The following is a 16194-nucleotide window of genomic DNA, read 5'->3' as shown; positions in this document are numbered from 1 at the left end:
TGACGTCATAGACGTCAACCAATGCTAAAATAGCTCTCTGTAACTTTATAGACCTAGGTCCATAGAACATTCATACCAAATTTGGAATTGATCTGATTAAAACTGTAGGACAAGGAGCAATTTGAAGAAAAAGTTGACAGATGTAAGAACGAACGAACAAATGGACGGACGAATTGGAGAGGTGATTTTCAGATGGACGAATAGCTGATGCCCTTGTTTTTCATTGTACAAGGGATACTGGGGTTGGTCATTGATACTGGTTTTATTCATTCATTGTCAATTGTGACAAGTCCCTGTGGAATAAAATGCAATTATCAAGTTACTAGAAGCCTTGATTCCATCTACCGACTGTCATCAACAAAAATTCAAGTAATATCCATAGCCTAGGAATTTAATGGAGAAAGTATATTTATTGCTACATATGTGATATAATGGTCATAAATAGATTTACCAATGACGTGAGGAAAAGATTAGAAAAATAGCCTTCATATATCATTGAATATTTGCTAATTGTTTCAATAATAATTAAATTAATTTAGCATACTTATTTGTATTAATTAAGTGAATATTTATAAACAAAGTACTTGTAACCAAATCTTACACGACATGCAATTTTAAGTGGTCCCATAATGTCCCATTAAACAATGGTGGGATATGGTTTGCACATTAGATACAAAGTTATTACAAAAACACATACAATTCTTAAATTAATAGCATGGATCCATCATACAAGAAACAAGATTACATACATGATATGTGCAAGTTGTAACTATTGACATACTGAAAGGTTTTCACCATATACAGAAAGTTTGTCAAATAAATTAAATACATCTTTAAAAAATTTAAAATCTCTGATCTAAATAAACAATTACTGAAGAATACAGTAAAACCTCACTTAGTAAACACCAGCCTTACTGAACACTTTACAAGAACCAAATTCCCCTACTCATCTCTAATTAAATGCTTCTCTCCAGTGAACAATGATCCCTTTTTTTTCTGGTACCGAATAAGCATTTTACCTCGCTGTAGCGAACACCAGGTCTAGATGGTCAAAATCTGCTAGTAGAATCATTGTTATCAGTTAAGGCGTTCATCATATACCATATGTACATAATTATAGTTATTCAATGTCTTGAATAGTCCTTCAGGGTTCATAGCCTCCAGGCCCAACTTAATTCAAGGATTTTCAAGGACCTATTTTAACAAATTTGAGCACTATTTTCTGAAAAAAAAACCCAGGAAGCAATTTCTAATTGCTGCGGACCAATGCCGATCTTTGAAAGGTTTTAATATGTTGCGAATTCACTTCAATTTCTTTCACAAACATGGTATTCAAAGAAACTAGGGGTCCAGGGATGCCAAGCCCACTTGGAAGTGCTTTGAAATGCTTAAAAGTCAGACCATTCTGGTATTCAATGCCCCCGCTGAACCAGTGTTTTCATTCATCATTTTAGATGTCAGGTCATTAAGTAAAACAGCACGGTCTTGACCAACTTTGACCGGAGGCCAAAACAAGGCTCATAGTTGTAAGGCTATAGGAAAAATAAGCACTTAAACGTACTTTTTTCAAACCTAGGTAAGCACTTTTTACAGGAAAATTAGGCTAGAAATTTTGAATTTCACTGCCATTCACTGCCCATCTTAGCAAAATTCACTGCCAACTGCAGCAACTTTTTAAGAAATTTGCAATTTTTCTAGCCAGTGACCAAATGCCTACTACACTAAGGCCCTTTAAATTGGTTGGGGTAGGCCTACTGATTTTACCAGCATAAATAAAAGGTTGAAGGGGAAAATAAAATTTACAATCTTATATAAAAATATATTCATTTTCATGATCACGGATCTATTAAAAAAGAAGGGATCATAGCTTCCTTCTTTGAGTATTTTTTATTTAAAATCTTGGAAGGACTGCAGAAAAAAAGATTGAAAACTGTATTGGATTGAATTCAAATGATGAGAAAACTTATTTTTTTCAAATTACTAGATCATATATCAAGACGGAAATATCAGGAATCAGTTTTGTTTTACAGTTAGATATGATAAATTCAAAGAAGATCCGTCGTCCAAGTTATTAACAAAGCCTACCATGTGTCCCCTTGAACCAAGAAATTTGTATGAAAATCCGTCAATTGACACGATCTCCGTGAAATCACACACAAATGCATGATAATTTATCAGGTAAGCGATTTTTCTACTGCTCACAGTTAGGTTCCCCAATGCGCATGCTCAAACCTGCTGGATTTAGTAAATTTGCGGTCGGAAGAAAAAATCATTCACCAATTTATCATGGATACTTGTGGTAGTGGGTTTTCCCCAATGACTCAAAATATACACCTTCCTTACAACATTGAAAAGAAATCAATATAAGTTATATATCTCTCGTTAAATATCGTCACACTGTTGCCAGGATTTCCATCATTACAAAAACAATCATAAATCTATAGATTTGAAACATTTTTAAAATTGAAGGCCCTAAATCGAATTTGAAGAAAATTTCAACATCAGTAGTATTGCATATCTATCTCAATAAAAGTAAGCTCACATCAGTAGTTTTAATGAATATTTGTCTGTCAGTAGTTTCTAATTAAGCATCAGTAGTTTTATATCATAAAATCAGTAGTCTCCTTTAGAGTATCAGTAGGATCAGAAAACTGAATTTAAAAAAAATTGAATTTTCTTTACTTAAACTTTTCATTGTTCCTCCGGTCAATGAGAACCAAAATCTGAGTATCGGAAGGATAAAAAAAACCTCAAATGTTCTTAATTAACAGACTACAGGGTACTTACTACATTTGTGTACGATATTCATACTCGCTAACCAGAATGACTCATAATCATCGAGCTTCATGAAAGATTAAACATATCATCCCCAATTCCTGTTTCCTTATGATAGATGACAAAATGCCAACCTCAATTGGCTATCCATCTGGACTTTTATACAGAAATTTGGATCATAAGTAGCAATTTGTCACAAACCTCAGTAAACCTTATACAGCTACATCTACACACAAGAGTATTCAGTGTCCACTTTCTTCATGGTGGATTAAACTAACCATAACACATAACGTGGGGTTATATCAAATGTTTAACTGAACCTGGATAAAGAGTTCTGGTTTACTGAGAACAAACTTGTCCTTTACTCAAGATCATATATGCCTAAAATCGATACAGTAATGTATTTACAGTATCCATTTCAATGTAGATGGCTACATTAACATTCAGAGCATTACCGGTACATTCATACCAGATTGATTAATATTTCTTGCTTCATTGTTGTTTACAGCTACCTCGTTTACCATCTAAATCTCTCTTCCCGTCAGACTTTCTCCGTTGTCCTTGAACTGCCACCATTCCATCATCATCATCGTCATCCCCAGCAGCTGGAGCAGCATCATCATCTTGCTGGCGATCATCGAATACGTCTGTTTCACTCGCACCATATTTAACTGAATTGAATTAAATTTTATTTGAATTATATTTTAGATGCAGCTTAAAAATAAAACAAGAGCATAAAGGACCATGGGTCCAGTAGGATCAACTCAGTACATTTTAGTTTTGAGCAAAAATCGATTTGTTCATGGATTTTCAATGACGTATAAACAGCTGATAAAGATGAAATCGTTGTAGACTGTGTATTAAGCATGTTCTACTTTGATGATATACATGGTAATGGATTACCCCTCTGAGTCACAAGTACATGGTAGAACAGCTCTTGTTATGATGTCACTGGGAAAGCCCTTCTAGAGGGATTTCCAAGTGATGCCCTTCTGAGGGGCTTTCCCTGTGATGTCAGGAAACAAGGTCAAGCATCGATAGCATGTAGAATGGGGAGAGATTCAGTGAAGTTTTGCACATTTTCTCCCAGCACTTCCAAATGGCTTAGAGCTGATGGACGAAACTTACCATATCAATTCCACTACTATTTCACTTCTAATGACAGTTGTGTATATCCATTGGTTACAATTTGTGCCACCAAGAGCTAACAGAAAGTTACTCTCAGAACCACTCTCTAAGGATCAACACAGTTGATCCTAACAAGTAGGAACATACATACAATTTATAAATCATACAATAAATTACATAATTATGTGACAAGCAGAATAGTGAAAGACACAGTACAAGCGTGACAATTGTGCTCCTTGATGTACTAAGCGCTAAAAAATAGAATAGCTACAATAATATAGCTGCAAAAGCAGCGATAACGGGTTTCTGCCTTGCTGGATAGAATTTCGTACAGGGATTCATTAAAAAAAATTTCACTGAAATCAGTTCGTTACGTTCCGCTTTTTTGAAGGAGCGCCACCTAGAGGTCAGCTCATGACATGGATATGCTGACCCACATGCGCGAAGTACTAATGTTCCAAGTTTAGGGGAATAACATCGAGCAATAAACTCATTCAAATAAATTGCCCATGGGCAAAGTGTGGTTTAACTTGAAAGCTAGAGGTTGTTTGAATAAGGGCATTGCTTGAAAATTCTTTTTAATTCGTGACTTCAAAGTTCCACCAGTTTGTATTGTATTTTATCTTTCTTAAAGAATTATTTTGTAGTCAAATAAGACCAAACATATACATTTGTTTACGGTCCACGTCCAAAATTTTGTAGGGTACAGGTAGGCGCAGCAGGGAAACTATTTTACATTTTCAAAAAAATTTGTTTCACAATATGAAAAAATATTCAAATTAGGCCATCCCAAAATAATTGTCTGTTTGCCGTAACACCGACCGAACTTTTCAGCATGAGTCGGTAGGTAGGTAGAAATTTTTTTTTGGAAAAATTTTTGAGCAACAAATTTTTCACCTTTGGGCTTTTTTACATGGAAACAATATCGCAAAAAATCATCTACGTTGTGCACGGGAAATTTGTCTAATAGCGTAGATTTCATGAATTATTTTAAAATTATAACTTTTTCCAGAGCGTCATCTCTGTGTTAAAAATGAAACAGTACATTGAATGTGTGCATGCTTAACGTTACCAGCTTTAATATAGTCACTATTAGAATGAATGGCAGCTTATTGGAACACTGCCAGTTTCCTGGAAAACTTAAACTAGGCCACATGTCAAGGCATGTTTTCCCACGATGCACACTTGAATTCAAACATACGTAGCTCATACGTCGGCAGTGGGTCGGTCGGTCGGCCGTTTTTATCAAAAATTTAATGTTTTTATTTCAATGAATCCCAGAAAACGTTTTCACTCGGTACCTTTGAAGTCAGGTCGGTCGGGTTACGGCAAACAGACCATTATTTTGGGATGGCCTAAAATTTATATGATGTCACATATCAGAGGGTGGAATATTGGGTCTTGGATACCTCTTCCAATGTTGGCCGCGGAAGCTAAAATACAGGTACAGAAGAAATCGGCTATTAGATCGTTTTAAATCCTGGAATTTACCACTACAATATTCAGACCTCGACAGACCTTATAGTTTGCTGCTTAGTATTAGAAATTACAATCTATTACAAATTCTATGGAACAGAAAACACAGCGCTCATCTTCTGCTACGATTATTCAGCCTATTTTCATGTCAAACGTGCATGCGGCACAGCATCACCTTTAGTAGTGTACTGTACGAGCTTGTGTTTGTGTCAAATCAAAGATCCTTTAGCCCTACCTCAAGGTACCTGCATAACGTACACATGTCACATAAGTTTCAAGTAAATCTGTCAAATGATATTGTAATTAATGCTAGCAGAATGTAGATTCACCCAGGCTCTCGCATATAGATAGCTGCATTCTATTCAGGGAAGATGATGATCTCAATTACTACTATAAGCACCAGCTGTATGTTTAGAGGTCAAATTGAGTAAACAGTGGAGTTCTAATTAATATTATGTACATTATTGGTCAATGCAGCGTAGTACTTGTGATATTATGGTTTTGCCGACAGTGAAAGTAGTTTTTATCCTTTAAACATAGAGGAAGTACATTTTTAACTTCTGAATGGTCGAACCCCAGTTATTCACAGTAACCTGTGATATGGAGATTCTCAGAGCATTCCTTTAGGCAACCAAAATAATTGTCTGTTTGCCGTAACACGACTCAAGTTTTCAGGACGAGTCGGTAGGTAGGTAGAAATATTTTTTTTGCAATATTTTAGGGCAAAAAACCCCAAAATTTATCACCTTTTTTTATATGGAAACAATATCAAAAATTTGGGTTGTGCACGGGAAATTCGTCTTTAGCCTAGATTTCAAGAATTCTATCAGGTATGTACTACCAAAACTGACTGAGCTAGGCCAACCGGAATGCTCTCAAGTCAGGTTGAAATAGACATTAGTAATTAGTACCTTCTAAGTCACTTAATTTTTTGGTCATATAAATGTCCATTCACATGATTAATGTTATCAGAAGTTCCATTTTGTTAGAACACCATGAATAGTACCAGTTAAATACCAGTCAAATTAGTACCAGTTTGTAGGTCCATCTATCCGGAGACGAAATCCACCTATTTTGGGAAGTTTTGAAGACGCTTCATTGGATTGTCTTGATGTTTGGTTTATACATAATTCTACCCCTAGATACATCTTCTACCCAAAATCTGGCAAGATTGGAATCAAGATGGCCGACTGGCAGCCAGTGTTGTTCGTCAAAATTAGCACTTTTTACACATTTTTGAAACGCTTCGATCAATCAATCATCTTGATGTTTCGTATGTGTTTGCATCTTCACATGGTAACACAGCAAATTATTGACAGGTTTTTGACTTATAAACTCGATATTTGATAAATTCTATCATGGTCGTAGCATTGATCTTACGTGGACTTGGGTTTTTTTTCTCACCACCAGCGGGAGTTGAATATTGTATTATAAGCAATTTGCCTATTTTCATTGGTACCTTGGATATTTTGTAACCACAATCAATTGCAAAGTTGTAGTTTATGACAAGTCGTATGATTGTGTTTGAGTTTCGAGGTCATTGGCTTTTGTATATGGTCACCAGTGTTACAGATAATCCTACTGTCATATGTGTTCGGTCTTATAAACCATTGTGTATTATTATATTGTGACAAGCTGTACATTATCTAATGTCCTTTTCAGACCGGTTCCAGCTTTGAATAACTGTAACCACATTTTTATGCGGTCCTGGTCGCATTTCTGTACATTTAAATGGTCATAATACAGTCCTCTAGCTAATTTTAAATCTCAATTCATGCTCAAGTTCGTTTCAGTACATTTTATTGTAAATAATCTTATACCGGCACTATTTCTGTATAGCCTTATCGCAGGCATTTCCTAAGGTCCAGTATAAATACTGCTGTACTCTTAACTCTATGAGACAGTTCAAAATAAACTCCATATATTGCAGTTCTAGCCTCAGGCCAGTTTTTGCGTTCACAAACAGGGGGTGTTGAATAGCTGAATGATTTAGTATTTTCATATTTCATTGATACCTTGGCATATTTTGATCCCACAAACATTTGCAAAATTGTAGCTCATGACATGATCTATGATTGTGAAGAGTGAAATGTGGATAACGGGACTGAATTGATGACATCCAATGCAACCCCTCCATACTATAGCTCCTTTAGTGAAATCATCATCAAATTACAATATGCAGGTTTAATTTCTGAAGTTCTGCTGAAACAAGACATCTCTGACATAATAAGATAAAAACCCACTATTTACAGATTAAAAGAATTTAAAAACAAGAATCTAAAATATATATAAGACACGACGTTTCGATCTCACCCTAGAGATCATCGTCAGGTGTGACATACATCGTGTCGTTACTGTAAATGATTCAATTAAATGTCATCGCAACTCTATTACAATACTGGTAATGCATTGTGGTTGTTAAAAACTTGTTTCCACGGTAAATGATAAATATCTAGTTTCTGTGTCAGAGATGTTTAACAATTTTACCTGCATTTAATCTCTCTACTGAATCCAAACTGTGGTGATGATTCTGTACGCGTCTTCTAAATGTGGGATCCAACATTGCAGCAATATTATATGTTGGTGTTGGACCTGTCGTAATCTGGGCAGCAGACTCATCTATTACCTCATCTGGTGTCACAGATCTACTCATTTAAAAAGAAAATTTGAATTTACAATGCATTTTTCCATTTTTGCCAATATTTTAATCAACTGAAACATATTTTAATGTTGTTTTAGCAAAATAAAAAAACTGGGTTTTCAAAATAATTTTCTTGGCACAATTAAAATGGCTTGTATCAAATAGGTGAAAACGGTTTGGACATTCATTTAGCCTACGACTATATAATGCATGGATTCTAGATCTGAATTTATGTACTGAATTCAGGTCTCGGAATTCAAGGCAAAAATTACTTTTTGGGCACTTAAGTTAACCAGATTGCCATCTTGCGACCGATTAACCAAATTTTCCTCATGCTGATGGTCAATGGTGGGATCCAAACATATGTGAAAGATCAAGATAATTGATTGATGCGTCTTCAAAATCTTTCTCGAAAACTTCACAAATGGGTCCTTCTTGGTAAATGCGCAATCTGATGTCGTTTATGAATATATTTATTTTGCTCTGTAATTACTAGTATATACTTACAGAAGTAATTAACATATGTAATATATTTTCAGCAATAAATCTAAACTAGGGGTCCAGGGACACCATGCCCACTTGGGAAGTGGTTTCAAATGCTCAACAATCTAACAACTTCAATATTCAACGCCCCCTGGTGACCATATACAAAACCAATGACCTTAAAACTCACCACAATCATAGAACATGTCAGCAGCGGATTTTATAGTTGATTGTGATAACAATATATGTCTCGTTACCAATTTAATATGGAAATACTAAGTTATTCTACTATTCAATGCCCCCTGGTGACCATATACAAAACCCAATGACCTTGTAACTCACCACAATCAAAGAACATGTCATACTACAACTTTGCAATTGATCATCGTAACAAAATATGCCTAGGTACCAATCTAATAAGGAAATACTAAGTTATTCTACTATTCAACGCCCCCGGGTGGCCATATACAAAAACCAATGACCTTGAAACTCACCAAAATAATAGAAAACGTTATGAGCTACAACTTTTCAATTGATTGTGGCAACAAAATTTGCTTATCAATATAATATAAAAGGTATCAATATAATGAGGAAAAACTTACCCCCACCTTCGAATGAGTACTGATGACACCAAGATGGCCGCCAATTGCGTCATAATTGGCTGATGAGAAATACCGGTCTCAGGTATAAAAACATCCCTTTCCAAAGAATACCCATCACAAATTGCAATGAGAAATGGCAAAAAAGTAGGAAGCTACAGGACTCAGAATTCGGGCCAAAATTGATATTTTTGGCCACTAAAAAGGTCATAGGACGGCCATCCTGAGTCCGATTGACCCAATTCTTGTAATGCTGATGGGCCCTTGGGGGATTCCAATATAAATGAAAGATCGAGGTAATTGATCAAAGTGTCTTCAAAATTTCCTTCAAAAAGTTCAAAAATGTGTAAAAAGTGATTTTGGCGAACAACAATGGCTGCCAGTAGGCCATCTTGATTCTGACAGGGCCAGTTTTTGGGCTGAAGATGTGTCAAGGGTAGATACATGTGCAACCCAAATATCAAGACATTGCATTGACGCGTCTTCAAAACTTCCCAAAATAACTGGATAAGTGAACGCAATAGATATTATTAATAACTAATTAATTAATAACTATAGTACTCAAATTCTGCAGTAAAAAGAAAAGCAATGAACAAGTTTCATCAATCTACCAGATGACCATAGGTAGAAAACAGCTGAAACCCTTGGACTTACAAGCTTTTTCAAAAATTTTCAACCTTCAATTGCGAGATTTCATTATAAGAAAACAAACTCATCACTTAGTTGTTAGCGAGAATATACAGCATTCTGATTTGACCATATACCCAAACTAGGGATGCAGGGACCCTATGCCCACCTGGGAAGTTTTTTTCAAATGCTCACAATCTAACAATTTCAATATTCAGCACCCCCTTGTGATCATATGAAAAAACTATTGACCTTGAGACTCACCAAAATCTTAGAGCATGTCACGAGCTACAATTTAGCAATTGATACCAATACAAATAGACAAATTATATATGATTCCATATTTTTTTATTATTTATATTAATTTTAGAAATTAAAAGCGTTTTCCAAGCACTTAAAGCGATCTTGAACCCAGGGACGACTATTACATTTTGGAAGGTAATGGCTAGTTCCAACGTGGTACATCCTCAAACGATGACATTCAGCATCTCATGCATTACATGCATTATTATAATATCTGAAGGCGTTCGCCACATACGCGTGACAACAGTAAGTAGGCCTACATACATTACTACTGTTGCCGAGCGCGTGTCTGCAACCGATCGACAAAATACATACACACTCATCGTAGTACAAATGTAGATACAAAATCACTGTGTTGCAATGAATATGCATTGAAATGCGATACTTTTACGTGACGATAAGAAAAACAGGCACTGAACGCATTTTACGGTTCACCTGATTACGGATCGCGCCGGACCAATTGAGTGAGATCATCGACCCCCCCATACTTTTACATCATTTTTGGACTATTTGGAAAATTGATATTTTTCAATACCGAAATCCGCGGGAAACCGCGGATCCGCGGGGAATTCTCATCCCTGACATTACTACAGTTGCCGTGCGCGCGTGCCTGCAACCGATCGATAAAATACATACACACTCATCGTAGTACCAATGTAGATACAAAATCAGTGTTGCAATGAATATGCATTGAAATGCGATACTTTTACGCGACGACAAGTAAAACAGGCACTGAACGCTTTTACGGTTCACCTGATTACCGATCGTGCCAGACCAATTGAATGAGATGATCACCCCCCATAGTTTTACATTTTTGGACTATTTGGAAAATTGATATTTTCCATACCAAAATGCAGTTTCCTGCGGATCCGCAGGGAATTCTCATCCCTGAAAATTATAGAACACATTATGAGCTACAACTTTCCAATTGATTGTGGTAACAAAATATGCTAAGGTATCAATATAATGTGGAAAACATTTTTCAAACCTATAAATGAGTACTGATGACACCAAGATGGCCGCCAAATGCGTCATGATTGGCTGATCAAATTGCAATGCGAAATAGAATACCAGTAGGAAGCTACAGGACTCGGAATTCGGGCCAAAATTGACATTTTTGGGCACTAAAAAGGTCATAGGACGGCAAGTCCAATTGACCCAATTTTTCTTCGGCTGATGGGCCCTTGGGGCATTCAAATACATACAAAAGATCAAGGTAATTGATCACAGCGTCTTCAAAATTTCCCTAAAAATTTGACTACTATAGAGTACTATAAAGTATGCATGCAAATAAACAGCAAATGAGCTATTCGATATCGTGATGAACGTCGGCTCCGAGCCAAGCAATATATTCTAATTGAGAATGTGTTACAGAAAAAAAAGGGTATTCATTTTTGATCCGAGGCAACCGATTAACCGAGACGGTCAGCTCCGAGGCAACCGCAGTCTACTGTAATATGAAAGCCTTGACTATTTACTATCAAATATGCATGCAAATAAACAGCAAATGAGCTATTCGATATCGTGATGAACTTTGGGTTTTTCTGAGGAGTAAATGACACTACATAGTGAAATTCCTGAGTGCTAATGGGCCAAAAAACCCTTCGCATAGAATACCTAACGCAAATTTCAATGAAAAATGGCGAACCAGAAGGAAGCTAAAGGACTCGGAATTCAGGCCTAAATTGATATTTTTGGGCACAAAAGACACAGGGCGGCCATCTTGAGTCCGATTGCCCCGAATTTTCTCTTGCTGATGGGCCCTTGAGAATATATACGAAAGATCAAGGTTATTGATCAAAGGGTCTTGAAAATTTCCCACAAAAACTTGTGTAAAGTGTAATGTAAATATGTAAAACGTTCTGATTTTGGCGAACGACAATGGCAATATTAGATATGTTTAATATTCATTTGTACTTTGTAAACTAGGCCACTTCATGCCTGCATGATATTCTCTGTAATTAGTAATAGTATACTATGTATAGTTTGTATCTTTTCATGTCATTTCTTGAAAAGGACTCAGAGATGAGTCGAAATCGATCGAAACGTATAACATGTAAATAAACTCATTATCATCATGAAGATTGTGATAGTTGCATCTTTATTATTATTATTATATTATTTTCTGACTTTCGTCGAAAACCCTCTTGTAATTCTGGTGATTGTTATTATTATTATTACATATTTTTCCTCACATAAAATTCATCTCTCAGATTCGACTACTAACAGCTTCTAAACGAAATGTTGAACTCTGATAGTAACATAACTGACTTTCTCTCCGCGTAGATTCTATTTAAGCACTCTCCATCCCATTTTGAACATTCAGACAGCAAACACCAGCGGAAATATACTATGAGTGACCGGCAATTGGTATGTCCCTTCAGGTATTCCTTATTCCTGCATACGGTATACCTGAATGCACATGTACTGATAATACGTCCAAAAGAGGAATGCTCCGATAAGCCCAAGTTTACGAACATTGATAAATTTACCTATTTAAAAGAAAGTTGATTTACTGATAAACTCGATACTGACAGAATAAACCAACAAACAAGAAGCAAAACATACCTGTATGGTCACATACTGCCTGGGTATTTATTGAAAGAAATCTTTTTCTATTGACATATGCATTTTCATTCTCTTGCGGGCCCTTGATACGAATCTGCGTACAATCAATTGCACCAATACAATTAGGAAAACCTCCAAAATCGTAGAAACCTTGGCATATTCGATTTTTATCCTGATCTGTGGTCGGCCAGACTATATATTTGTTACTTTTCCTGCCAAGCGCCTCTGATACTCTATGGACACATTTCCAAACAGTTGATTTAACAAGACCAAATGTATCACCCAGTGCTTCCAAATAACTACCTGTTGCGTAATATCGGAGAGCAACCTTCACTTGTAACTCAGCAGAAAGTGCTTTGGAACGTTGTGTATCATACGTTATATCTTCTCCAATTAAATCTGTTATTCGTGTGATATTTTCCGAACTTAATCTATACTTCTGTCTCACTTCATTTTCTGAATAATCATTGATTGCAAATTTAACTGTTTCGTGATATCAATAGCGGCGTGGGTGTCTATAAATTCATTGTTGATAGATATCATCATAAAAAATGGCAGCCATTTTGATGATTTATCCTGGTGATAGTGTTGCTATCACCACATTGGAGGTGTGTTAACTTTATCACTGGGATAGCTGATTTTATCCCGGTGATAAAGTTAACACAGGTTTGAAAAACACACTATCCCAGTGATAAAAATGTTTAACACCGGGATAGCTATTTATCACCGGGATAGGGCTTATCACCGCTTTGAAAAACGCAGCCCAGGTGATTATTGATAGCCTACTACGGAACACACAGTTGACAAAAAGTTTTATATAGGCCTTTGCCGTTTGGTGCGTACAACGACTAAAATATACTGGTTGGTTAGAATTGGTTCGGTTGTGAGAAATATGGGAACTAAGAAACCTACCGGTATTAATTTGTCTAGGCTTATTATAATAGCGGATACCATGTAAAGTACGAAGTTGTTACCCGTACGTGATTGTACGGTGACCTCCATTTACCAACTGTGCAGTTGATAAATGTGGCTCAGTGGGAAAATCTGGACTACCGCCGGATTTTTTTTCAATGCGCATGCGTCAACGTACTTAGGCCTATATAGGTTAATCTGAGGAAATTACTGTACATTCATGTAGGGGTAACAACAGCGTTTTAAGTATTGAGTGAACTACCATGCCTACGTAGTACAAATATAACTTTTTCCCTCTCGTTGGCCCAACACTGATGTTACTATACTGGTGCCATTATAACATGGATAGGATTGGGTCAGGACTAGCCTAAAATCTAATTCAGTATATGAACTTTTCACTCGATATTATTAAAACAATGCAGTAAAGTATTCGCACGCAGAAAGGCTAATTGAGCCATGTGATTAAATTTTGCTCAGGCCTTGTCTGCTGACCTGACGTTTATAGTCAAACCTAGATCCAAAACGTTCATGTGATCAAGGCTTGTATACAAGAAAACAAGAAATCATTATGTAGGCCTGTACATTTTGCTGTACGTAGGTTTGGTAAACCGATTTCTCCAATCTCGACAGATTAGTGTATAGTACAGCTGTACGTATTATACCAATGGGAATAGGGCCTATTGATTGGGCTTATTATTTCCTGCTTTAGAATATTGAAATAAGCCAATGTTCATTCAAATATTCAACATTGGTGAAAGTTGGAATACTGTATACATGTATATAGGTTTTCATGTTCTATGAATATTTTGCCGTTCATGGGTAATGCTGATTCCAATGTCAAACACATGAAGTTGAATGGTCAAGGGCAGTCAGTCAACACCAAGGTAACTCTCATAGACCAATGTTGCATCATACCATAGACGGTCTGATTCTTTCAACTCAAGCAAAGCGATTAACACGATCGATATAACACTGGAACAGGTTTGCAGTGACTAATTGTTTATTTCATTTAGGCCTACGTACCTATTTGCCAATTTTGGATTTGATTTTGAAACTCTGGAACTCTTATCGAGAGAAAGTAAGACAAGTGGAAAGAACACACGTTATGCTTGATTCTCATATTTAAATCTAATCAAAATTCAAACTTATTTTATCATATCATATTTACAAAGCATATCATTGGTTCGACAGCAATGAAAATTAGGACAGAAGAAATATCATTATAGAATTTTCAAAAAGGTAATGAATTTCTATAGGCCTAATGAAATGAACATTATTTTTCTAATAATTAGGAGTGACTGTTCATTAGGAAACACACGTAACTAGTGGAATAGGTTTGATATTTACGCTCGTGTTGCAGGTTTAAATTGTTTATCAGTATAGAATTAGTAATCCTTCAAAGCCAAAATCAACCACCCGATACCCAGACCAAAGCAATTCATAACCTATCGATTGAATCTACAGTACAATATATGTATTCATTCAAATATTTCAATAAAAAGTTTAATTCCTTGAAATCTATTCCAAATCCTAACACGTTCTTATATCAGTTAATGTATTCAACACCTACTGACTCGGCAGATTCTTAAGATGAGTTTCTCAATAGCACAGATCCATTTTTAAAGCGTGGTGATACAAACTAAATGCTTGGTCTAATCAATTCATATTTATTTATTTAACGACTACGTAAGTTCGGTTTCAAAGCTGAATCACATAAGACGTGTACACAGTGGTTGCATATTAGGTTCAAATCTGTCGATACATTATATTGTATGTATCAGCATTTAAAGTTTTGATAATTCCTTTCTCCTGAATAGCATTGTGCGGATTCGCAGAAAACCCATTATCGCTGCTTTGCAGCTATAATTTAACTGGATACTCTTCTGAAACTATAGACAATGGTTATCTTGATTCTGACCAGGCCAGTTTTTGAGCTGGAGATGTGTCTAGGGTAGATACATTTATAAAACAAATAGAAAGACATTTCATTGATGCGTCTTTAAAACTACCCAAAATAACTGGATTGCGTCTATGGACAGACGAACGAACGGATGGACGACAGACGAAAAGTGAACGCAATAGCCGCTTGGAGTTAAGTCACAAGTGGGCTAAAAATCACAAATGTTTTCACAATTGTTTCTAATTAACTGAAAGAATGACTTGAGAAAAGAAAGCACAAGCAAAAGCAAAAGAACAGTTCTAAGACTGAAGCTATAGCTTGAGATCATGGTACCAACCGAAAATCTAACAACTCATCGGATGATTGCCTTGGTGATATGCCACTGTTAGCAGTATGCTGAGAATATCTCATTGGTGAGCATGCAGCATTTTTCATAGTAGAAGATATGTCATCAACATTTTTCTTAGTGAGATCACTTTCCATTCCTCTTGGTGGAGGTGGTGTGCATGATAACTGATCATTATGTGTAAATAATGACGAATTCGGCAGCGTATTAATCCCAGGTGAACATTCTAATGTTTGATGGATTTTTGGCTGCTGGTTATCCAATGATGACTGATATTTCTGTGAAACTTGCCAATCTTTTGATAATTGAGCTTCTGAATGTAACTCATGATATAGTGGTTCTGCATAATGATGATATTCAGGAACACCAACTGATCGCTCTGGTGGATGTTGACGTACTTTATACTAAAAATATGAAGATCAAGAGTAATGGTTAA

General features: G+C 36.0%; 1 protein-coding gene across 3 annotated transcripts in view; it reads right to left on the bottom strand.

The window, feature by feature from the left end:
* Nucleotides 1-420: 420 nt before the first annotated feature.
* The window catches only part of LOC141908713 (uncharacterized), a 112953-nt gene continuing 97179 nt past the window's right edge, over nt 421-16194 (bottom strand). For all 3 annotated transcript variants that reach the window (XM_074798870.1, XM_074798871.1, XM_074798872.1), the window contains 3 exons: nt 15750-16162; nt 7867-8024; nt 421-3446 (listed from right to left, as the gene is read on the bottom strand). In XM_074798870.1, coding sequence (XP_074654971.1) covers nt 3268-3446; nt 7867-8024; nt 15750-16162 — 750 coding nt within the window. In that variant the 3' untranslated portion in view covers nt 421-3267. The remainder of the gene's footprint in view (nt 3447-7866; nt 8025-15749; nt 16163-16194) is intronic.

The sequence above is a fragment of the Tubulanus polymorphus genome, chromosome 7, assembly GCF_964204645.1.
Source record: "Tubulanus polymorphus chromosome 7, tnTubPoly1.2, whole genome shotgun sequence".
NCBI classification, from domain to species: domain Eukaryota; kingdom Metazoa; phylum Nemertea; class Palaeonemertea; order Tubulaniformes; family Tubulanidae; genus Tubulanus; species Tubulanus polymorphus.
This window is presented reverse-complemented; position numbering and strand designations above follow the sequence as displayed.